At 36.8% G+C, this 24,885-nt stretch overlaps 1 protein-coding gene across 6 annotated transcripts in view; it reads right to left on the reverse strand.

Moving 5' to 3' along the window:
- Positions 1-24,885, reverse strand: part of LOC106790052 (neuroligin-4, X-linked-like) — a 163,573-nt gene that overhangs the window by 90,589 nt on the left and 48,099 nt on the right. For all 6 annotated transcript variants that reach the window (XM_014754712.1, XM_014754715.1, XM_014754714.1 and 3 more), the window contains exons 3-5: positions 21,638-21,982; positions 19,522-19,926; positions 18,709-18,884 (exon numbers count right to left, since the gene is read on the reverse strand). In XM_014754712.1, coding sequence (XP_014610198.1) covers positions 18,709-18,884; positions 19,522-19,778 — 433 coding nt within the window. In that variant the 5' untranslated portion in view covers positions 19,779-19,926; positions 21,638-21,982. The remainder of the gene's footprint in view (positions 1-18,708; positions 18,885-19,521; positions 19,927-21,637; positions 21,983-24,885) is intronic.

The raw sequence follows: 24,885 nt of genomic DNA on the forward strand, positions 1-24,885 counted from the left end.
TCTTTTCTTCCTTCCATTCGCGTGATTTTTCACAGTATGCTCGCTTGTTCGTTATCGTTTTGCAAAATTATAATTGAACAATCGTTTCGATTTTATTTATCAAGTTAACTGAAAAATGACATAATGAATATTCCTTACTGTTCAATCCATAATATGAAACGGGGGATTATTTCGCGAGCCGTCTGCAATGCGTTAATAGGATTCAACGCGATATACGAGTATATATATGATTAATTTTCCATGTATTTATCACTTGAATAAATATTTCAATATAATAACGCGACAATAATAACTCACAAGTGTGCAAACTCGAAAGGAATAAAAAGTAATAAGCCTATTTCGATGGCAGAAGAATAATCATCTATTAGTTGAGCTCGCGTATTTGTTTGGTGGACGCGAACAGATATCGATAGAGAGTTGAAACTTCGATTGAATCGGAGTTTCAGGAAGAGTGCCAATTTGTAAAACACAAGCGTAACCTCTTACCCTTAGGAACCCCTCCCCCTCCTGTCGAAGCCCTTTTTACTTTCGCCCTCAACAGTAGCACCCATAATACGATTTGGTTCAATGGCTCGTAAACGATCGTGTCCACGGTCTCTCAGCTTGTTTTTTATCCGTTTTACTCGACTCAGATTTATCGCGGAAACGGAACGTCCGGGCGATATAATAAATCGGTCGCTTAGAAATATTTGGGTCGAGCCTCGACGACAATGCAGCGTCCGTTCTCGTTCAAGCATTCTTTTTCCTTTTTCTCTTCTTTGCCGACAGCAAACCGTGACCGATTCAAAGATTCTCACCAAAGAGATTGTACCTACGTGCTCTCTCTCTCTCGAGTTACGATTAATTTTTCACCTTTATCTACCTCGACGCGATCATCTTTTATTTGCTTTATCTTTTTCTTTTCCCATCGTATACCACGGGATATAGTTCGTTGTTTGCGAACTTTAGAGAACAGAAAGAAATAAAATAAAAAATACGGGCGTGTGTACTTGTATTCGCAACGTAAGAAGTCATATCTACTTCTTTGACGCGGTGAAGAACCTCGGTTTGCTGCGTGCATAATTAAATTAATTAAATAAGTTAAATAATAAACAAATGTGCTCCTAATGCATCCGAGTGAATTTCGGATTTAAGCTTAGACTGCAACAAAGTAACACGCGTTAAATTTTACAATAATAGTTTATATTAGTTAAGAAAATGGAAGAGCATTGAGAAATTTGAATTCATTGGCAAACGGAATGAATTTCTCGGCTAGTAGGAACTCCTCTCTTTGGGAAAGAGATCGAAAGACGTTCTTCCTAATGTTCTTGATTTTCTCGAAGAAATGCCCGAGGGAATTCTGCGAATAGCTTTCCCGTTAGGCGAATAACAAAAATGTACTCTCAATAGCTATGGGTATAGGATTAACGTCGATGAGCCCTCTCGTTCTGCCATTCAATTTAGTTCCACACAAATAACAAAGGCAAAGGGCAGGCTGGAAAGAGGGATGGGAAGAGAGATTGGACGGACGCGAACGAACGAACGAGCAGAAACTGTGTTTGCTCTTCCCTTTGGCTCGCGTTTCAACCAACGACTTTCTTGCTAGTGCACGCGGATGACTAAATTTGCCTCGAATCATTGGCTAAGCTAAAAGCGTCTCGCTAATCATTCGCGATTTATTCCGCGCATTCGATTTTACCATTTATATCCTATTTTTTCTCTTTTAATAGAAATTACAAACTTGACAGAATAAATCTTTTTCTTTTTTCCCACGGGAATTAGATAGAAGATTAAAGTTTACTAATGTTCTTTCCTCGAGTTTCCGATGGCCTCCATTCTAATTCAATCTAATATTCTAATCCATACTCATATTCATTGTAATTCGCGTGGAGTAGTAATACCTAAAAGATCGTTTCGAAAGGGGAAAAGTTTATTGGCGAACTCGCCGAAAGTTGTGTCTATAGAATGGAACGATATCATCGTAATCATTGTGCGTGGTTCGTTCTGATTGCAGAAACTTCGTCAAATGATCGAACGTCGACCATACATTTGGTCTCTTTGAAACAACTCGATCGCATGCCTTGATTGTTCGAACAACCTCGAATTGCAGGATATTAAGTCCTTCGATATGAATTTTCATGCACAGATACGAACATGGTACTTCTCGTGCCGCTAACATTAACGCCCTTTTTTTGTTATGCGCAAATTGATATCGATTTTTTAGAGATAGAGGGGAAAAAAAAGAGGAAGAAAGTAGAACGAGGAACGGGACTCGACACGAATTAATTCGAGTTTCCGAACAAACGAATGAACGGTTCAAAGAGGATACGTCAAATGTATGTATGCGTTTATGTGCCTGTATTCGTGGGTTAGTGTACGTCTATGGAACAATAATTTCAACCAGAGCGATACACGCTGACCGTGGAAAATGCCTCTTGAATATAACGAAATTTTATGAACCTTTTCGTTATTTTATTATTAATATTTCTATGCGACATATTGTATGTTACCGAATTAACTATTTCTTTATTGCACGAGAATGAAAAATAAGAGCAGAGCGATTAACGATATTACCAATATTCCTTTCAATATATTTTCATGCAATGCCAATTTTTATTCAATACTTATTAGTTACTAAATCATTTTTTCTTTTATCACGTGCATATAGATTTATTTCAATATTAATTTTATCTACTCTGTAGACTCATGCTTATATATGCATACATATAAGTATGTATAAATTTGATAGTACAGCGGTGTTGGTTCTTCTTTCCTTAAGTTGTCTTGCACGTAATAATTAACTTTTAAAGCAACAGCTACGGATAGGGTGCAAGAAAATTACCCATCCGTGAGCACACCGAAGACCATGCCAAAGACTTGCATTAATTATATGCTTCCTACGTTGAAATTTTCGAGTATCCACCTTAAACGTAAAAGCTACACATTTCATTTTAATCGTATAAATATTTAGTCAATGGTTTACGTTGTTGATATTTTATAGGAAACGATTCTTTTCCCAAATTCGCCAATTAATTATCGTCAAAGTTTCCACGAATCAATGTTTGAAAAATGTTCGAACGCTATATCAAAAATATTTCGACTTAAAAATTGACGTTGCCTTATGAAATGTTGAAGGCGTCATTTAAAAAACATTAATAAATGAAGTATAAAAAGACTCGGTAATCTCTATCGATCTTGTTTCGAGTCTGCGAGTAAGGAGAGAGAATTCGTAGCATTAAAAGACGTCGTCTTTCTTAAGGGAGGAGAGGAAAAAACAATGAAAAGGAAAAAGTATCGAAAGGGCAGGGACAATGACCGCTCGACAATGCGATCGATCGACTAACTCGGGAAATGTGTTCTTCAAGAGAGACGTCAAATCCGCTCGATTGATCGCCGTAAACGATAAGCTTGCGCAGGCATTGATTTTCAATGGGTTCCATAAAGTTTCCGATCGGATGAACCCGCGAATACTCTGCCTTATTCTTTCTCTTTCTCTTACGTTCTTAATTTTAAAAAGTACTTTCATCCCTTTTCTACCGAGATATTCGAAAAATGTTTTGCGGTTGAAATTCTTTTTCAAAAAGATACCGGATAATAACAAAATATCAGGACGTCAAAGGAAATTTGATAATATATATACATTTTGAAATATTAAATACATTTCACGCGGTGGGTGCATGCAAAATCTGATACGCGAACGTTTTAATAACAATGCAATTTAATTAATATAAATTTCAGTGATATTTTTTATCGTGGTTCCAACTATTCTCAAACATAATTCCATAATGTTTCCTAACGCGTTCGCATAATTTCATTTCCAGGAAAGAGAAAAATATAAGCATGGCTTAATACAAAGTTTGAAAGTCAATATTTCATAGAGTTACTTTTGTCTCATATCATATTCTGGCATAAACCCACAGAGTTTTGTTGTTGTTCGTTTAAGTAATAGTTACACGTTGAATATTCGCACCGGTCGAAACGTCTACATAGGAATATCGTAGCACAGTACCGTATAAGGGATTAGAACAAATACATATATTTCATTTAAAACATTTTGTCGTCAAACGGTCTTAACGTCCTTTTAACGAGTTTGTTAAAATCATGATATTTCTGTTTGTTGGAAGACAAGTCGAGAATAACGTACCTACGCGTTGAAGAATAATTCTTGAAAAAAGGTATTTCCCTGTAAAAATGAAACATTATTTATGGAAAAAAGAGGATTCGGAGTAAAGCAATCGTCCGACCTGACGAGTTCGTAAAAAGAGAGAAAGGAAGTTGGCAAAATATGCATGGAAATCCGAATAAGCTCGCTTATTCGACGTCCCCGTTAGTTTCGGTCGCGATGGCTCTCCCATGGCCAAACGCTTATCGCTGAATTTTTCTCCCAAGTACGAAACTCTCCAATAACTATAATTTCCTCATTACGCATGCACGACGATCGATTTACATCTCTTTTATATTACAGTTGTCCACTAAATTTTGCCCACTGATCTATCCATTGAGCCTATACAAAATATCATATACTTTTTCGTTTTTTTCCCTGTATTAGAAGAAGCGAAATTCGATGCAGTGGTTGATAGTATTTATTTATACGATATTGAACCACAAATTATATCTGCTAATTAGACATACATTATAGTAATATGCATGCGTGTTAATCAGATATTCTGCATTTGCCAGAAATTATATCGGTTAATTACTTTGACCATAATTTTATACCGAAACGTTTAGCTTTTCAAAATTAGAAACTGACTCGCAACATAGAATCGAATAATAAATACTATTTCTCGTTTCATTGAAACGTTCGAATGCGATCTAGCCCATCATCATTTTGGAGATAATTGAAATTGTAATACGTTATGGCAGAAGACAACGGTCATTGTAAGACCTTTACTAGCAATTGTACCTTACTAACTGACCGGAGATTAGAATCTGTTACATACGCGTTGCATTTCGGGTCGATTCCTTAGGGAATCTATGCGACAGCTAATTTCGTGAAACTACGATGTTCATGATGAGCATTGATAATGGGCTAGCATCAGGTTATCAACTTAAACACTCGCATAAATATCTCACTCGAGACGTTGTCAGATTTAGGCTTCGATTATCGCCATTGAACGTCACATTTATTGATTCTTTTCGAGAAAAGATTATAATATATGGTTGCTCGTTTGAGTATGTCGTGTTGTTTGGTAAGCACGAAATCTTATCGAGCACACACACCTGCTTTGTCTGTTCGGTTCTGTCAATCGATGAACGGAAATTCACAAGCGACGCGTGTGCGCAACCACGATTGATAATTTATTGCTTAACGCCGCGTTGAGTCTCGAGGCCATCAATAGCATCCTATCGTGCATACGATTAATCCTATAATTCGAACAATCGCTTGGCTTCTTCCCAATCGCGGCGGTACCTATACAAATTTCTACAAAATATTTGTACAAAATGTTCTACCTATAGTAATACCTCTACCCAGGTCACTTTGGTTCGTTCTTTTATCGATTAAAAGGCACGAGAAGATACCCTACAGAGAATTATTTTCCATCGGCAAATCGAATTGTTTTCGTAACGTTTCTCGAGGAAACATTCGACTAAATTCCGATGCAAACGGTAGAAAGTAACGTGACGTCGAAAAATTGCCGGCATGCACAAGAGTCGGTGCAATCGACGGTTTGCACGAATCGTCGCATGCATTTTTTAACGCTCGAATAGCCGTTCCATCTCCATTCGATAAGAATTTTTTTCTTCTATTTTATACTTTTTATTTTTCCTCCTCTTGCAGAAACTTCCATTTTATTTCGTTCGATGTCGCAATCACGTTTGCCGTTTCCAACGAGATAGATACAGCCAACGAAATCCTTTTGCCTTCGCGAACAATAAAATAAAACAAACGAATAATTCTAAGAAAAAGGATGCGTGGATTATCAAAGAGGCAAACGCGTGTGTTCGTTGCTATTTTCAAGACATAACAAGAGATAGAATTCAAAGCAGAATTTTCCCTCTAGTTCTGATGATATATAATAACAAAGGTAAATTATTAATTAAACCACTTTAACGTTCTGGAAAGGATAACAAAAGCAGAGAGAGTGGGGCGCTCAAAGAGACGTAGAAAAGATGCAATAAAAGTAAAAATATGAAGATATATTTGCCCGATGCAGAGAATTAGAATATCGTAATGCTTCATCGTGATACGTCAAAGAGGATTATTAACTATAACGCAATCGATATCGTTAAGGAGAGGTAGAAGTGGACAACGTTTCTCCTCGTGGTGGCGTAGACAAAGAGAGAGAGAGAGAGAGAGAGAGAGAGAGAGAGAGAGAGAGAGAGAGAGGGGTAGAGAGGGAAAGGGGGAGAGAGAGAAAGAGCTTATGGCTTCGTTCCATTACGCGACTGCACGCTAACCGCATACTAAGGGCAAAGGAAATTCACAGGTAGATTGAAAGCAAATGGAACGCCGTTAATTAAATAGATAGATACTCGCCAGACTCGCAAGCCGTTGAGTAGTCTGATGAACGCTTCTATTGTAATGAATCCTCTTAAAGCGAGTCGAACGCGCCTAACTTCAAAGTAAGACACAACTGTTTCGTTATTCTACAAGCATTCACATATGTCAGATAAAAAGCGCATAGAATTTACACCCAGGTATATGGTATATGTTGTTCGTTCCACGATTTCAGAACGGGAGATTTTCTTGAAATAGTATTTCTAAAGGTATCAGACATCTCGCGATAAATAACATTTCTAGAAACACACGCGTGCTGTATCCTCCTAGTACGATTTTCAAGCATGTCGTTTACAATTGTAATTCAAATGAGACAAACTCTAGCGACTTATTTTATAATTGTAAGACGAATCGAAAACGTAATTAATACGCGCGTCTTGAAGGAAGAAGGAGCACGTAGAGTCGAGAAATCGATTATTTAAGAGTATTTACCATCCGTTAAGCACGCGTCTCTAATCAAGGAGTGTTCATACTAATTAGTTTATTTACCTGATAGGCAACAAAAGCTATTGTTTATCTTATTATCAGATGAATATAGAGCGCACCAGTGGGCCGAACGTTTTAATTAAAACAAAGGACTTTGTTGTATTAAGCGGTTTAATAATACTTAACGCTTCGATAACCACGTACAATATTGTGTTGTTAATGGAAAGTCTGGTAAAATAATGAAACGCAAATATTTCTTAAGCTTGGAAATAGATTAAAGGTAAAAGATATACGTAGTTAATCATCCGCAAAAATGAGCGTACCAATAAAATGACACATCTTATATAAATATGCACGCAATATATACATATACGCATTTTGATTGAGTCAAATTTGTATTCGATCATAATTTCATTCGCAATAATGATTAAGTAATCGTCTAGAGATTATGTCTAACAATAAGTTAGGAAATTGTAGGAAGATTTAAGTAGGAAGAAGGGTATAAGAAAATGTCTAGCCAGGTTAGCCCTCTTACGAGTAATACAAGGTAGATTTTCCGTAAGAGTATAACGCAAATACATCCGATGCTAATCTGGTATGCTCGGGTGCACCCAGAATAGAATATAGGAACGTCCGTCGGAAATTACATATTCCTCGAGAGAATACGGATGGAATCCTTCTTCGAATCTTCTATTTCGACGAGGACGGACCTTTCGAACGGATAAACTATCTTGGAAATGTTGTCGATCGTCCAATTCCGTTTCGAACGAGGATTTTTCTAATTTCCTCTCACTTTTTTCCCCATCCGGGCTTTTTTTATTTACGCGACATTTCGTTCCTATCGATTCCTATCTATCGACAAATCAAACAGTCACATTGCAACACTTTTTCCCCCCAACAAAGTCAAAAAATAAGTAAAAGCTTTGTAAATGTCGATCAATGAATAAATTCTTCCTATCCGATTTTCCATTGAATTCCTTTCTAAGTTAAGTATAAATGGAGCGGTAGAAAAAGAGATAAAGGAAAGACGTAAGAACGCAATAATTTCCCACCGGTCTCTTAAGTGCTCGAAACAGTCGGCGATGTACAAGATGGGACCAGCCAACGCCTTCTTTTCCTTTCGAGTTTCGAGGAGCCGAAAAAACCAGAGAGATATCCTTTCTTTCTCCTTTCCTCTCCTCTTGGCTTTCGTGGTTGGTCCTTCAAGAGCAAGAAAATCTAGCTAAAAGCTTCGTTAGGATGGAACTAGCAAGATTCTAGGCTTCTTTCGGTGATTAGAATCAATAGAATTTCAGAAAAGAGATAATTACGCTTGCAAGTCATTGACTTTTTCATTTTCGTTCTGGCATTGAGGAAAAACGAGGAGTATCTTTACATAGTCGTTTAATTAACTCGTTGTTTTTATTAGAATAGTTGTTAAATTCATTTTCATCGAAATGCTTTACATATCTAATTATATTCAGTTGAATTTCCGTTTAATAGCGTTGAACGTTTGCCCGTTTAAATATAACAATATTCTATACCGAAACGCAGAGCATTCTCCGGTTATCGTTACTTTCTCTACAATTTATTTTCAAAATGGTACACAGTTCTTCCCTTTATAACGCTCGCGAAGAAAATTTGAAATGCTTTTCGAACGTAATTATAAATTGAAATACGACATTCACATTTGTCGTTATTCTCGCAAAAGAGTATTTTCTAAAGTGTATCATTTGTCTATCTCCATCGTTTTATCATAATTCGAATTCATTATAACATCGTATCACTATTACCATTCCATTCCAATTTTCTTTTCTATTATAAGGAAAGGTACGCAAGTATGGGAGTTATTCGACTTACGCGAGGAACCTCTCGGGTTGCTATCTCGAATCTCGAGACTTCTCCAAGTTCCCAATACTCGCTAAATTCCAGAGACCGTTCTTGAGGCTCGGACAACCAACCTCCAATCTTATAGAAAATCTTTTTAATGTTTCTTATATGCATCCGAGAACGTTGGACGCTTTCGATTTTCCATATCGTTAACTTCCACAAAGCCCCACTAAAGTTCTGGTGGTCCAAACTAGGCACTAGTTGATTGAACCCTTGTATTTCAAGCAACAACGAAATTCCTACAATTTCAAGTTTTCTCTTCTTTTCTTTTATTTGAATCATCCAAATCACCCTTTAATGTATTAACTTTTTTAAGTATAAGAAGGTAATGTACGCAAATGTATGCGAATAAGGCAACATAGACCAGAGTAGCATTGCGTAATTGTATCTACAGACGCGGGTGTGTCTTTTCGACTAAACAGTTTCAAAGTCTTGGCTGCTATAGTCGTGGAATTCAATCGGTTGCTTTACGCAACTTTCCATAACTCCGAAGAACTTCGGTTTCTATCCTACGTAGTTTAAGAAAATAAAGAGATGGAGAAGAAAACGAAACTCTTCTGTAACGAGTTTGACGTCAGAAGAGTACGAAATTATTTCGATCCATGCGCGCGATGCAAGTTATTAATTATAATCGTCGGAAATAATCTTTTAAAACTAATCATTTTGATAGCTCGAATAAACTGGTATACAGAAAAGAAAACGTGTATTAGGGTGAACCAAAAGTTCGCGTGTTTGTTAAATTGACGAATTCAGAAAACTGCACTATCTGGAAAAACACAATAAACGTCCGAATTTTTGGTTCATCACAATACTACTAATGTACGAGCAAAAATATGAATGCATATATATTCTTTGAAATTGGCGAAATTCTTCCTGTTAGATAATTTGATCAATGACTAATGGAATGAAGAAAAAGCGCCAAAAAAAAAAGGAGTAATTTTAATAACGCGATAGCAAATTGTCCCAAATTGCTTTGATTCTGGATCTCTGGAAAAGGAAAGAAATTGGAATTATGCAACTACATTGCCGGACTTTACGGGAAAAAGCTAATAAACGTTTCGCTTCGCTTCGCGTTTGATATTTTACCGTCAGTTTTCATCCTCGCGTTGATAAAGTCGTTAGTTCGATATCAATCGCTGGAAAATTCATTGCGAATTATCGTACTAGGTAGAAACGAGAATACGGTTGCACTGTCGACCTCATCGAGTATCACGAGACATTTCGAGGGTTTTATCGATTTGTTCGAACACTCGAACGCTCGAATACGACGCGACGACAAGAAGGCCAGAATCCTATTACGAATTTAAAGTCGGACTTCGATCACGATTTTTCCCCAACAATGTTTCTTATATCTTAGTCGTCGAGAAGAACAAAAAATATGTCTGCACATCTTTTAAAGTAATCATTATCGTTTAAGCGATAGCACGAAACTCTACTTTTCTTTTCTATTTTTCTTATATCCTGTTAATTATATTATAACCAAATAATACTATGTGTTAATCTACGAAATAATACTTAAGTTTCGTTAGTCTTTGTATCGTACTTGAATAAAATATTGCGTCTGGTAAGTTTTGGTAGACGTGTTTTATGATACATCGTGCAGCATCGAAAATAGCATAATTTATTATACTCCAGTGAAGATTTCTAAGAATTTTCTGGATATCGTAAGCTCGAACGTAAGCTCGAACGTAAGCTCGAAGCCAATTCTAATGTAACGTATAGAAGATCGTAAAAGCTTCACAGCGATTTCGCCTTTCATCGTACTCTCTATCTCCATCTCTATATCTATTTCTCTTTCTCTATCCCTCCTCCCCTTTGCCCTTTACCCTTTCTTCCTTCCTTTCGTTACTTTTCTACTTCCTTTGTGGTCAGTACAGTAAGTCAGCAAATAAATACCTGAGCTGACTTCTTTATAACCATGAGGGATAGTTCGAGTCGCATGAAATGCGGAACACGTATACGTATACAAGGCTGAATTCTCGATGTCAACTCGTAAAATATTTTTTCTTATCTATCAAATCAGTCAGCTAGATAAACTTGATAATAAAAAATACAAATCCCTGGTGATCCCGAATGAAAACGGCTCGTATAATTCAGTTTCCATAAGACACATTATTGCCATTTTTTTTATTTACATATATATTTTTACGACAGATTTAAATAAGACACTCTCTATAAAGAAATGGAAAAATCTTTCGTGAGTACAGTCGATAATAATTTTTGTAGAGAAAAATAAGAAGAAGGAAGGATAATGATACGAATGGTATGCAAATATATAATGCGAAAGAAACATGCAATCCTCTATTACAGTCATTTTATCGAATTCTTTTTTTACCCTTGATTTACTATGGAAATAATTATCTCTAGAATTGAATTCCAGCTGTTTCCCCTATATATTATTATATATTTCCAATATATTTAGGTATACTATAATCAATAAAGTATCTTATATATATATATATATATATAAGGTTTATTTGTGTTGAAGGAAAGGAAAACGGAAACGTTCTCCTTAAGCATCTTCCGCTTGATGGATCGATGAACGAGCGAGCACGACAATCGTGTCTACGTTGAACCGACTGGAATGATCGATCGTTGCCGTCTTCTAAACGATCCTGACATGAGTATCTCTCTCTCTTTTGCGCGCGCGCGAACACACGCATTTCCATCCGTTCGTCCATTCGGCCACCCAATAAATCGCGATCACGTATAATTTGCACCCAAAACGTTCGATCGATGCTTCTCCTCTCCCTCTCTCTCTTTACATGTACATATGTATATGTCTCTATGTATCTATCCATCTTTCTCTGTCTTTCTCTCTGCTTCCGATAGTCCAGCAATTTCGAGATTATCGGTATGCACGCGATTTGCCTCCTTCGTTCGATGCGAACAAGAGTGATTCAATAAAACGATAGATATTACGCGATATAACGTTAAGCTAAGTTATTCAATTTTTATATCTACCTGATTATACAAATCTTTTTTAATTTAACATTTAAACGCGCAGCTAAGGATAATTTTATATTTATTTAATGTTGACGAGAGACGGTATAATTTTATTATAGAAAGTAAAAATTCTCATTCTGTAGGATTATCCTCTCGCAAAAGGTGAAATGTAATTATTTAACATTTAATCGAAATAAAACGTGGTGCGAGGAAAAATCATTTCGTTCGAGGATCACTATTGGAAAGTACAAACGTAAAACAAATAACAATATCGGATTCCATTATCTTTGACCACTCTTGCTTCGTTAAAAATGCAACACGAGAGAAGAGCTTAGTTCTTCCTTCAGTTAGCCAGTTTCTCGAAACAATTCTCATTATTACAAACGCATCGTTTCGTCGCCACGTCGTTTCGTTTCTAACTCATTGTGCTAAACATGTACAAGGTGGTTGGCTATCCAAAAAGAGTTACAATCCATTCCTATCTCGAGAGATTCCAAAACCTAAATGTTTATTTAAGGAAATAATTAGAACAGAAATTGTGCTTCATTAATTTAATCTGTATAGATGTGAACAATTTGATGAAGAAAAAAAATGCTCTTTCTTGTATTTTTTGGAGCAACAGTTCGCAACACTTTATCCGGCCCACCCAGTATAACGAATAGCTGTACGTCTACCTTTTTTCTTGCAGCCTTTTCTGTAGACTTTTGATAGAGGTGAAAGAAGTCCAGCAGACTCGCGCATTACCTCGCTTTTCCACTTTTTATCAACATTTCCACTGTTCCTTTGTACGATTGTTGTCGACGAGCACGAGTTACACGTTGCACCTACTAATTAAGCTTTCGCTTTACGCTGCAAATAATCTTAGTAACAAGCCTTTTTATATCGATCATAGGTTTATAGATTATCTTAGATTTACAAGTGATTCTGTCAGGCGCACTTTTTTCCTAGGGGTCGAAAATGATATTTTTTACGGGGCTGTTCATCGACAATAGTGTTCATCGTTGACACGTTAACCCACCTCACACGAGCCACTTTATAATTAAATGTACGCGCGTTATAATTGACATCAGACCAAAGGGGCTAGTATTCAAGAGTGTAGCTTGTTCGTTAACCTTTTTTCCCTTCTTCCTTTAACTTCCTTCTCCATTTTTTTCTATACCCTGATTTTGTAGACGCTTCTCCTCCTAGTTTCTATCGATTTTGTCGACAGGTTAATCAACGAGAAAAAACCAAAGAGGTAAAAAGAGGTTATTCTATAAACGAGGCAAAGTATAGAAATTAGCAGTAAAGCTGTTTTCCTTTTACGGTAATGCACATCATTATGCAAATTAGATAATTATGTAAAATTCTTTTTCAAATTTTAAAACTTTCAATTTGCAATAACAAGTATAAAACTATGAATATTTGTAAAATTGTGGAAATGAATAAAACCGACGACGAACCGACAATAACTGATTATTGATTTTAGACGATAATATTACTCTAAACAAGAGTCGAGAACGGAGGGAAGAATTTAGCGAGGAAGGTCGAGGGCCAGCCTAGCTAGTACGAGTAGCAAGCAGGAAGCGAGTGGCTTTCGCATTCTCGCACATTCAACTCATCTCTTCTACCATTTCTATTTTTTTTCTTGGTACTCTGACCCTTCGTTCTAAGTTCACGTCCGGACGATGCCTAGCTTGCATCGTCTTCCTCATTATTCTTTTTTTCAATTTTCACGACCCTCTCAGCTGCTGCTGCTGCATGCCATCTTTTTCTATTTTCTCCTTTCTTTCCTTCTTTTCTTTTCTTTTCTTTTCATTCCTCCATGGCGACATTCTCGAACGTGACGTAGCAACTTTTTCCTCTTTTTCTCTTTCATTGCTATTTGCCAAAGTCTAATGCAACATCTAATGTGCCATTGCATATATTGAAAATATTTGCTTATAATTATTGAGAATTCAAGAGAATTATAAAATTAATCAATAATTCATGAGATAAAACGAGAGAGTCAAGCTGAAAATTGATACGAAAGTCATAGTAAATCGTAGAATATTATTCGACGTATCGAAGTTTCGATCGAAGTTTCGATCGAAGTTTCGATCGAAGGGGTGTGCGACAACATCGGAGACCATATTTACCGAGCGATAAAACCATTCTCGACATAAAAAGACGTTCTTAAATAATTCACCGGAGACATATTTACCTTGGTTCTATGCGAAAGGAGTATCGCGATACTGCAGGAAAAGTAACTTTTCCTTTTTACAATCTCTTTCTTTCAAGGCATCCCCTTTTGAACGTACTAAAGAATTAAATTCAAAGTTGTAGCGTAAAAGAGATGGAAATAAAGTAAAGTAAAGGGCATCTTACATTAGAGGAAAAAATTCGATCGGAGGTGAGCTTTAATTGGCGGAAACAATCTTCTTCGCGTTCTATAGAGATCTTATAGATGTTTCGGCGGTTAAAGGCATCCTTACCGTTTCAACTATTACCATTATGGCGATGATGAAAACAATTATATTAGTAATGAAGATAGCGATCTTTATTTATATATTTATTCTTTATTTTCTAATTTCATGCAAATTCTATTATAAATTTGTTTTGAATTCTAAATGAGAACTGTATCGATACTCTTGATCGATTATTCGAATGCAGTTTCAACGTTTTCAGTTCTAAACTTGTTCCGAGAGGAATGAAATTTGAAATTTTCAAAGGCAGTAGGTTCTAAACTCAGAAGAGGTCAATGACATCTATTTCCAGAGGTTATAATTCAGCTCGCCTTCTAGCCATTTCCCTGCGGAAAGTTCTCAAACTTAGATTAGCGATTCAATTTGGGTCGCTAGTAAATCATCCTTAAAATCGTTTTTTAATCGGGACGATGTGTAACGAACGAAAACGTCCGCTTTTCTCGATCTCTCTTAGAGAGAAAAGAAGAAGCGTTACCTTTAGCAGTTTCTCTATCCTCGACTTCCTTTCAACTTCCTCCAGTTACTTGTTCGGCTCGATGCGTTTGTTCTCTTCCCTGCCACTCTGGCACTCGTTCAAACACCGAGAAAAGAATAATAGCCGCGGGAGTGACTAGGTATTAGTGCTTTTCGTTAACGTCTTCCTTCCAAAACAACTCAAATAATTCCTTCCGAATCAGAGTCTACTAATAAAAAGTAATATGTACCTGCTAATAATTCCTATTTGGGATCCCTTTGCGCATGGGGAAAAACATGCAACGTAGAATAAATAAATAATTTGCGTTTCCATTAAATATAATGCAACTGCAAGTACTTTTTCTTGCCGGGGATGGAAGAAATTTGATGGAACTCTATTTCTTTTCTGCTTTTTTTCTTGGCGCGATCCACGCGTTGCGGTCTTTATGGAATAATTAATTAAGACAAGGACTTTACAGAAATGGAGATCAAGAGTAAGAAGAGACTTTCCACCCCCGAGAGATCCTCAATGGTACTATCCTTAGCGATGTTTTTCTCGCTAAATAATTCCAGCATTGTTTGATAAATGTCAAGTAGCTCGTCTACTACCATCGTGCATCAAGAAGGATTCGATATTTTGTACGATTCCTAATGGATATATACTTTAAACGCTAACTTTGGGATCATTTTACTTTGTAGTATTATCTCTCATTTTTATTTCTTGATAAATCGGATATATGAGTTTGAATATTTTTAAATGAATATACGTAGGTAGATACGTAAATCTCCAATATATAAAATTATACATATTTATGCATTTTACTGTATGAAACATAGATAATACGTGGACTCTAAGGTTCTTTTACATATTCGAGAGATAACACGAATTATATTTTACCAATCACAAAAGCCATTATTTTTCCAAATCCATCCGACCGCGTGAACAATTATTTTTTCTTTTCTTCGGCATTAATTTCAGGTAAAAGAAAAAAATAGATGGAACAAATTCCAAAATCCCCGACATTTCCCTTCTGTATCGGTAGGAATATCTGGCGTTTCATTTGCGAGTAAAAGTACATCGAGTTCGCATAAATTTTAGCGAAAAGTGAACGGATATTTTTCGTATCGGGCTTTGCACCCTGGATGCATATTTGTCTCGTTATCAGGATATACCACCGAACCGTGATAAAGAAATAAAGAAAGAAATAGAGAAAGAGGGTAAAAGATGGAACGCGAGTAGAATGGACGGACATTCGCGTCAAAAGTCAGCGGAACTAAATTGATGCACGAGCACTCAGCGTACTTACCGTTTTTCAAACTTTCCGAAGTCGGAGTAATTTGCGATCGCACGTTCCTCTTTTTCTTTCTTTCGGCGAAAGAGTTCTAAGGTAGAAAAGGTAGAATATTTTTCCTCGAATGAAAGAAACGCGACGATGACGACTGACGACTGACGACTGACGACGAAGAAAAAGGTCTAACAATAAGAAAATGAAAAAGTCAGAGGTAGATGAAACGAGAGAGACCCGAAGAAGAAGAAGAAGAAGTTTCTTAGACCGCGAATTAATAATCGAATCCCTAACTTTTTGCAAAACTCCTTTCAACCCGCTTACTCCTTCTGTCATTTACCTTCGAATACTTGGAAAATACAAATTTTCTTCACTCTCTCTTTTTTCCTATCCAAATAAAAGATCATCAAGATTGTAGATAATTCAAATCCAATATAGAACGATGTAATCTTTATCGTCACTCTCTTTGCCATGCTACCAAATGAAACGAGCCGAAAACAGACTGCAATTGGAATCGATACGTTTCATTTAGAATCATCCTTTATCGAATAGACTAACAAATAGATTAATTATCGATAATAGCAAGAATAGAGAATATATTGTTTATAGGATAACGAAAGAAACATTTTCTATATCAATTGGAAAACACAATTATCAAAGCACCATACAACGTATTTAAATCTTTACATATTTTAATGTAATTTAGTTGATTAATTGAGAACGCGTTGATCTATTTAATGGAATTTATAATAATAATAATAATCATTTGTATCCTGACGGTTAACCAACGTGCAAGTATAATTGGAAAAGTTATGAATGAAATAATAGTGTAATGTTTAATCAATTGGTTATTTAGGAGATCGATGAGGAGTATCGTGAAAAATGTTTTTCGGTGGGCGCCGCGTATCACGCAAATGAACACCCTGAGGGTGGGAGGAGGGCTAAGTAGAAGGAAGGGCTAGGTAGAAGAGGTAGATAGATGGGCTAGGTAGGAGAGCTCGAGGCACTCTTGTGGTTCGGATGGCACTTAGGCACGACTCACGAGCCACGACCCGTTGCACCATCCAACTCGACGATCTACTTGCGTTACGCGTAACAGAGAGCTACATAAGCAGAGAGGAACGTACCACCAGAGCTCTGACTTCAAGATCGAATATCTTGACGTTCATTTCCTTTGATAATGATCCTTGATATTAACGAAGATCTTTCAAATGAAATAGACTACTCGATAGACTGCTCGTATCCAACTAAATACGAGAGGAAATAAATATTCGTTATTTGTGCCAATCGTTTATTCATTCAAAAATGCGTCCCTTTTTTTCATTATTATTGAAATTAATTTTCGCGCACCGAGATAAATTACATTTATATATTAATATAATTAATAATCACCCGCGATCGCGCGCTTATTAATTTGTAATAATAAATGCTGCTGCGCTGCTGCATTTGATCGAACGAATATTCGTAATCGCATCATGCAGTTTAACAACGACCCTTTGCGTTTTCATTCTCGCGATAAAAAGGTAGGGGAAAAGGTAAAACGAAGATGAAGAATAAGGGCAAAAACGTGAACGCGAAGAGCAAAGTTGGTAGAGTTACATTTACGATCTAGTTCCGAGCGGTTCGAGCTATCGGTGCTTTTGTATTCCACAGTCTTTGCAAAGGAACCAGCCAACCAGCCGAATACTTTGACGCGAGCGCTGTTCTGCCACCCTCTCTGCATCCGTTTCCGGTTTACATTTACCTTTCGATGTTTCATTGTCGAAACGCGAACGTGCATGCCGTGATACCGGGTGGGGATAAAAATGGTTTGTCCTAGATTCGAACGAGTTTTTGGATGCCTCCATGGCCTCGAATGCTTTCGGGTGCCAAGTGTTTCGTTAAACTCATCTTCAACGAATTCCTCTTGTATTTCTTTTCTTTCATCGGCAGTAGACTCACGTTTACAAAATAATACGGTCTGCCAGAGAATAAAACCACAGGCAGCTTTCAAAGGGAGTACCAAATTTTATCCTGATAAGGGGAAGAGATCGCATCAAGGGATATACTTTTATTTCCTACGTGTTTCTTCCTTTCTACGCGAAGATACGAAAACTAAATGATACATAACGTAATAAACTTTATGTTATAAACGATTAGGAGGGATTTTTTTAATAGGAAAAATAAAGGATAATGAAATCAGAGCCGAAATTTAATGTCAAATGATAAAAGAGTATCGTTTACGTTCGAAATGGGCTCGTAGTTTCGATTTTCTCAAAGGAGTGGATTAAACGGGAAGAACTCGTAGAAAGGAAGGAAGCAGAATTGGTATTCTTTCTTCCGTAATCGTTCGCCGTTCGCATAGACGAAATGCGGAAGAAAAGAACGTTTCTTCGGGGATCAGTGAGCAGAGAAATGCGAGTGTTTATGCGGTTAGATGCACACGCGGATAACACAAAGAGCTATGGCCTCGCATATATACTTACTTTTGTCGTTTCATTTGGAATCGTTCATTTCTACATACATATATATATATGTCTTTTATCGTGATATTACGCCATTACGAAAGTCATTTTTATCGCGTTAAAATATAACGGTACAACCTCGTCAAATTGTTTCCTTTCCGTTCGATGCCACGAATCCAAATTTGGGTAAGTTACACGACGACGCGAGATATCTAAATTGATATCTTTTTTCAAAGATCAATCGACGATTCATTTTTTGTATCTTTTTTCTTGGAATGAAAGCACGTCGATAATGATTCTTTTAACGACGAGATCCTTATCGCAAAGAATACTATCCAAATGAAAATCTCTTGACTTACCCATAGCAGGAGCGTAGATGTTCAAATATAGACAGTCTTCGCTTTGGTTTCGCAAATGAGGTAGCAATCTTTTCAGATATTCCAGTCTTCCTCTAGGCATGCGCTCGAGAGCCTCTTGCTCGTTCGAGATGTCTGGAAGTTTTTGAGGACAAACCGGACCGACCGAATCTGACAATCTGGAAAGATTTCGTCCTATCATCTTTAAGTTTAGAAATAACATCAAAGTATTTTGTATATATAAAGGAAGAACATCGTTCTTCTCTGGGAATAGTTAAGAGTCCATCATTCATAGGGGTCTTGTCATTTATTATTTCGATCGTTTTATATGAAGATCGTAAAAAACACGAGCAAGTGACAATGAATGGGCCATCTTTAAATCTAATAAAAAAAATAGGAAGAAGATAAATTTAGTGTAGCGATCGTAAGAGAGTACGTTCGATCTTGTGTTATAGATTCACCGATATTGGCAAGATGAAACTCAAGAGATATAAGTTGTTCCCTCGAGCAGTTAAATCTTTCGTTATTTCACGTCGTACATAAATTGTAAGAGTGTATCGTAAATACAGATAGAAAAGAAGGACTCTCATTGCACGTAAGCGTGAATCGTGAACTTTTTTCGTTCTTTTTTCTATTTTTCTACGAGTCTACGAGGCTTACAATTACTGAATTTTTGATAATAGTTTTCATATTTTTCGCGACTTAACTTGGCAGATACATTTAACGGTAGATAATTTACGCGCGGTAGCTTAGAAATGTGTGCTCCTTTAGCGAATGAAAGAATTCGAAAAAAGCGAAAAAAAAATGTGAACAAACCTGACACCCTCCCAAGGGCTCGGCGCTCTTGTCGGGGAGAATCTGTTGCTCCCAACGGGTGGCGTAGCGTAGGGTATTCCAAGGTAGACGTCGATCGGTTTGAGGAACTTGGCGTTCTCGAAGGACCTGATCAAGCCTCGAACCTCGCCGTATCGAGTTTGCACGATCCGCGGGTTGAGGCTGTTCTTGATCGAGAGCGAGTAGGCGCTTGGCTCAAGGATCAGGAGCCAAAGTAATAGCAGCGGAAGGAATTCCATCGCGAATCAAATCTCGCACGGCGACAAGCGGGCTCCGCTATCGATCACCGGCCCACCAAACGATTCCTCTTCATTTAGCCACCCTGCACCAACGACGATTACCTGCCGAAAACGACGCAAGGGCCCATCGCCGCCCTTGTCGCCCCCTCTGAAAAATTGCGAACAACAAAATTGCACTTTTCAAACGGTGCCAAGTTCTATTTCGATATGATTAGTACGCGTGGTTTATGCTTTCTAATAAGAGATAGGATGTTTTGATAGAAGAGTATTCTCTCTAGGAAAATCACTAAACTTTAGATCCTCGGAACAACGGCCAATGAATATTTCGTGGAAACGTTAATTAAGCCGGCGAAGAAAACGATTATTAACAAGTTAGAGAGTATATTGGTCGTTATAAGAATTTATGAGCAACTTCCGACGATAACAAGCCGAGAAAATAACGTTTTAACAACGAGAGAATAGCAAAGATCTCGAATGACGTTGAAAGGCTAAAAAGAAGAGGATGGGGAGGAAGAGGAGGAAGAAAAAAGAGATTTTTGTTGTCTAGGATGGTATTAAATCGCGCATTTCGTCGTATCTTTCCTCATAAATTCTCAGGAGCGTGGAATCTTGGCCGGGGCAACGAATTAACGCGTTCATTACTCACCGAGGTAGAGGTAGATCTTACCTGTCTTATTATATCGTCCTACTGGACGTTTTCATATAGCTATACATAGATAGATTGGTTATGCTAGTTATCGGTGGAAAATTAATCAGTCTCTGACAAACTACATCTCTTGCATCGATTTATATTACCGTAGGTAAGTCGGTAAGCAATTGCTAGAGAGATATTTATAGGATGAGACATTTGCATATAAACAGAATCTTCGATTGAATCTCTTAGATGTGCATATACGTTTGCATATACGTTTGCATATACGTTTGCATCTACGAATGATCTTTTTATGCTATTGTCTGCAGAATACGCATCACGATCTATACAATAATCACACATTGGTACTAATTAATCGTGATAAGATAATAGGTAGTCATTAAAGAAGGTGATAAGACGAGGGGTAAAGTGATCGATGGAGATAAGGGAAGGAAGAAATGTCTAGCAATGAAAGGGAGGAAGATAGAGAGGAGAATGTAACTGAGTGCACTCGTACGTGGAACCATTATGGAAATCAGTACTTATCGGCTCGGAAAGGAAGCTGAAAATTCAGCGTCGCGTAACAGGATCACGTCTTTCTCGTCGTCATTTGCGAGAAGAAGGAATGCTACGAAGGATCTCAGGAGTTCTCGGGAGAGAACGTGGATCAGCTATTTCGCACGTATTACTTTTCTCGATAATTTCTCTTCCTTATCGACGTAGCTCGTTTCTTTTCCCTATTTTTCATTCGATATTTCTTTCATCTTTCGTTATTTTCGATCGATTCTTAATATACTCCACGTTATTACGTTACGTGACGAATCGCTAAATCAAATAATCAATGTTTATTCCCTCTCAAAGAGATTTTATTTCGTTCAATCAATTTTATAACAAATCATTATTTTTCTATTTGCCATTAGTGCGAAAGGCCGAACAAAAACTGCGTGCTCTCTTCGATTAGATTTTATTTCAAACTAACATAAGTTAGTTCTGCAATTTTCTATTTCTTTATTTCTATCATAGATGCACATATGTACATATGGAATGATCAAACTTTTTCAGTTTTTACAATAGTTGGAGAGAAAAGTCTCTAGATGAATTTCCTCCGATAATTCGATATTTCAATAATCTTTATAATCGTTTTCATAGTCTTTCAAAGTTTAGCTCACCGTCTGGTGGATAAGGAAAAGATATTACTTAAGTTAAACTTTGTTATTCCAAAACTTACCATTCGAGCCGATCATCGAGTTCAATTAACTGCTTCAGCTACTTCTATCGAAGATTTACCACCTGGTGGACTCTCGTAAGGGTGCGATTTTCACCGATAACATTTTAGCTCTCGCACTTTTCTTCCGAACTGATCGACTTAAAACACCATTTATCGATGATCGATTGGACCTTGTTAGAAATTTGTTCAGTCTAACGCCTACGCGCGTTTCCCTTTGATTCATATCACGTATCGCGAGATTAGTCTATTAGCAAATTTGGATTTTTCACCTGTGTCAACGTTTTAACTTACTCATCTTTCTCGTTTCATTATTCGATAAATCACGTTCGCGTAATTCTTCGTAAGCTGAAACAAAACAAAAAATATTACAAGATATTATATTATTAAATTAAACTTTCATTATACTTGTGCAATGTTGCAAAAATACGAGGAAAATATACTCGTACAAATTTATGATCTAATAACTCGGATATTTCTGTAAGGGAAACTTATAGAAAAAAAAATCTAACGTTGTAAAATATAGAATCCTAAATTTATTCAGAACGACGCTGTACGTGACTATATATCTTCTCGTCTCTTTCGAGCACTCATGTCCTATCTCATTTCTCCTCTCTTTCCTCATCCTGTCTGTCATTCTTTCTCATTCTCATTTTTCTATTTTAGATGTCTATACGCGTGCATTATTCGAATGAAACTCGTAATCCTTTAATTAGGATACACTGTCCAATTTTTTGAGGTATCGTTATCTTCAACGTTCCTGTTGTAAGCTCGGAAATCTTAGTTATCTACGAGTAGAGTTTGCATGGAAATTGACGTTATACAGACTTTTCGAGGTTCACTGCGAGAAGAAGATAAGAAATAATACAAATAAGTAGCATCTACGAACGTGAAGGGAAGTATATTTGTCATGTACGATTGAATAAATCGTTTCTTAATTTTAGCACACGGTACACTACGTTTATGGAAAATATGAAGACGTGCACGTCGGCATGATTAAAATTTACCATAAATAGTTGGTATATTTCTCTAAAGTAAAGCAACGTCGAATTTTCCGGTGCAGGAAATCCGTTCCAAGACAGTTTTAATTAGTTACAAAGTCGTAACTTACAACTTGTTTGTTAAATTGAATATCTTTCAAGAGGAAATTATAAGAACGGTATTTATTTAACATCACGCGTTCATTTTCGTACATTATATGAAAAACAATTTACCATTATGCTCGATTAAAAGCGATAATCCGGTCTCATATAATATAAACTATTATCTCTCGCAAGAGTGTAAATTAAATCTCAATCTATCTAAACTCCCTCTGTCCACGTCAAAACCACAAAAATTACACACAATGTTAAACTTATAATACAATTTATATTCTAATATAATTATATATTATTTTTGGGAGGCGAAAATGAACATTTCGTTGCAACGAAAAGGTAAAACAAAAGTAAAAATATCCCTATCGACGTGAGAGGGATTCAAGATAAATCCGATAAACATGAAATTAATTACCAAGCATAGGAATTAACGTCAAATCGAATAAGCTATTTTCATAACAGCAAAATAACGTGGTACGTAAGTTCGATAAAGAAACTTCAGCCGATGAACAGGAACGAAGGAAGATCATTAAGGGAGAGTAGGTAGAACAATTACGTGGTTTATTCGCTCTCATTAAACTCTTATTAGTACGACCTCTTACGAGAGAGAGAGAGAGAGAGAGAGAGAGAGAGAGAGGATTACTCGAAAACACGCGTAACATTCGCGAAAACTCATTCGAAATTGATCGAGAGATAACACAAACGAAGGGATTATCATCGCTAAGAGACGGCAAACGTAATTAGCTCCATTCGAATGTAATTACTAGCCGAAGGCGTACCGAGATTCGCGAAGCTTTAGCTGTCATAATCGCCGAGCGAGTCGATACATTGGTTCGACGATGGGTTGTAAGACGGTAACCGCACCGGAACTTTTCCAATTAAATTAGTAAGGTAACCGCTAAATAAATAACGCGATCGTTATACAAAGTCGAACTAAACTTTTGCTACGATTAAACGACCGGAGTGATCGATAGTCCACCCTTGTCTATTTATTCAATTTGTAAGCGGTCACAATTTTCGAGCCCTTAGATTCCAATTGGAAAAAAGAAGAAATAATAGGATAGATTTTTCGATTAAAATAGAAATTATTTGGACTTTTAAACGCACGCGGAACACCTAGTTTTTTTTTCTCTTCTCATCAAGGCTTCCCTCCTTCCCCTTGTTCTTTTTCAATCTTTTCCATCATGGAAAAGCGCACAATCGATTCCTCTGTGCGCTTACGATCCGCGAAAAACACTTTACGATCAGTGCTCTTTAAGCTTTTAAACGCAGGACCGAGACGATGTCAGGGACGATAAGCGACGCGATTTATCATCGGGCTAGCAATGCTGAGAAAAATCCGTGTCAGCCGTTCTTTCAAAACTGCGGCCATCGAGTCTACGATTGTGTGCTGGTGCATCACGGGAGACAGTTGAATACCTTTTCAATGAATTTCGTATTTTCAAAATAACGAACTGTTTTCCTGAATTTTAACGATCCCATTTATTCCTATACTTTATCTCTTTTTTTCTGGCCCTTCCTTCGACATGCATATACGACTCTTTTCTTCTTTTATTTATTACATTTCGTGTTTTACATATCCGCAATAAATTATCCGTAGACAAAAAAAAATAACTTTCTGGTTTCGAATAGTAAATTACTGCGAATGTAAAGTTAAGTCGGTAGAATTGATATAATATAATAAATTAGCATAAAAGAGTGATAATTTCTATGAACTGTAAGAGGCCGTCGTACTTAACAAGGAATAAATCTACACTTACCGAGAACGTATAATACTAAATAGTGAAACAATAAAGTGAGGGCTGGAATTCGTTCATTTTAGTGAGCTATAAAATGGCAGAGGATATATGTACGCGCACGCAACTCTTGCTATAAACCATCACTTGCTTGAAACTCGATTAGCATGTAACTCAATAAATGAACGAAGCGTAAACTCCTAAGTACCTCGGGGAAGCTTCGAAATCCGTGTAACTCGCGAACACAAGCGTCAATATAATAATCCTGATCGATAATGAATATCAGTGGAACGATTAAGCTAAGGTATGACGAGTGATATGGCCGGTGATTATATAGTAACTTAACCCGACGATAAAATCCCCCTCTATATTTTACTTTCTTCTTTCATTTCATTCAGATTTGAAGTTCTATATATATATA

Source organism: Polistes canadensis, unplaced genomic scaffold (assembly GCF_001313835.1).
Source record: "Polistes canadensis isolate GaletaPanama2010 unplaced genomic scaffold, ASM131383v1 scaffold_211, whole genome shotgun sequence".
NCBI classification, from domain to species: Eukaryota; Metazoa; Arthropoda; class Insecta; order Hymenoptera; family Vespidae; genus Polistes; species Polistes canadensis.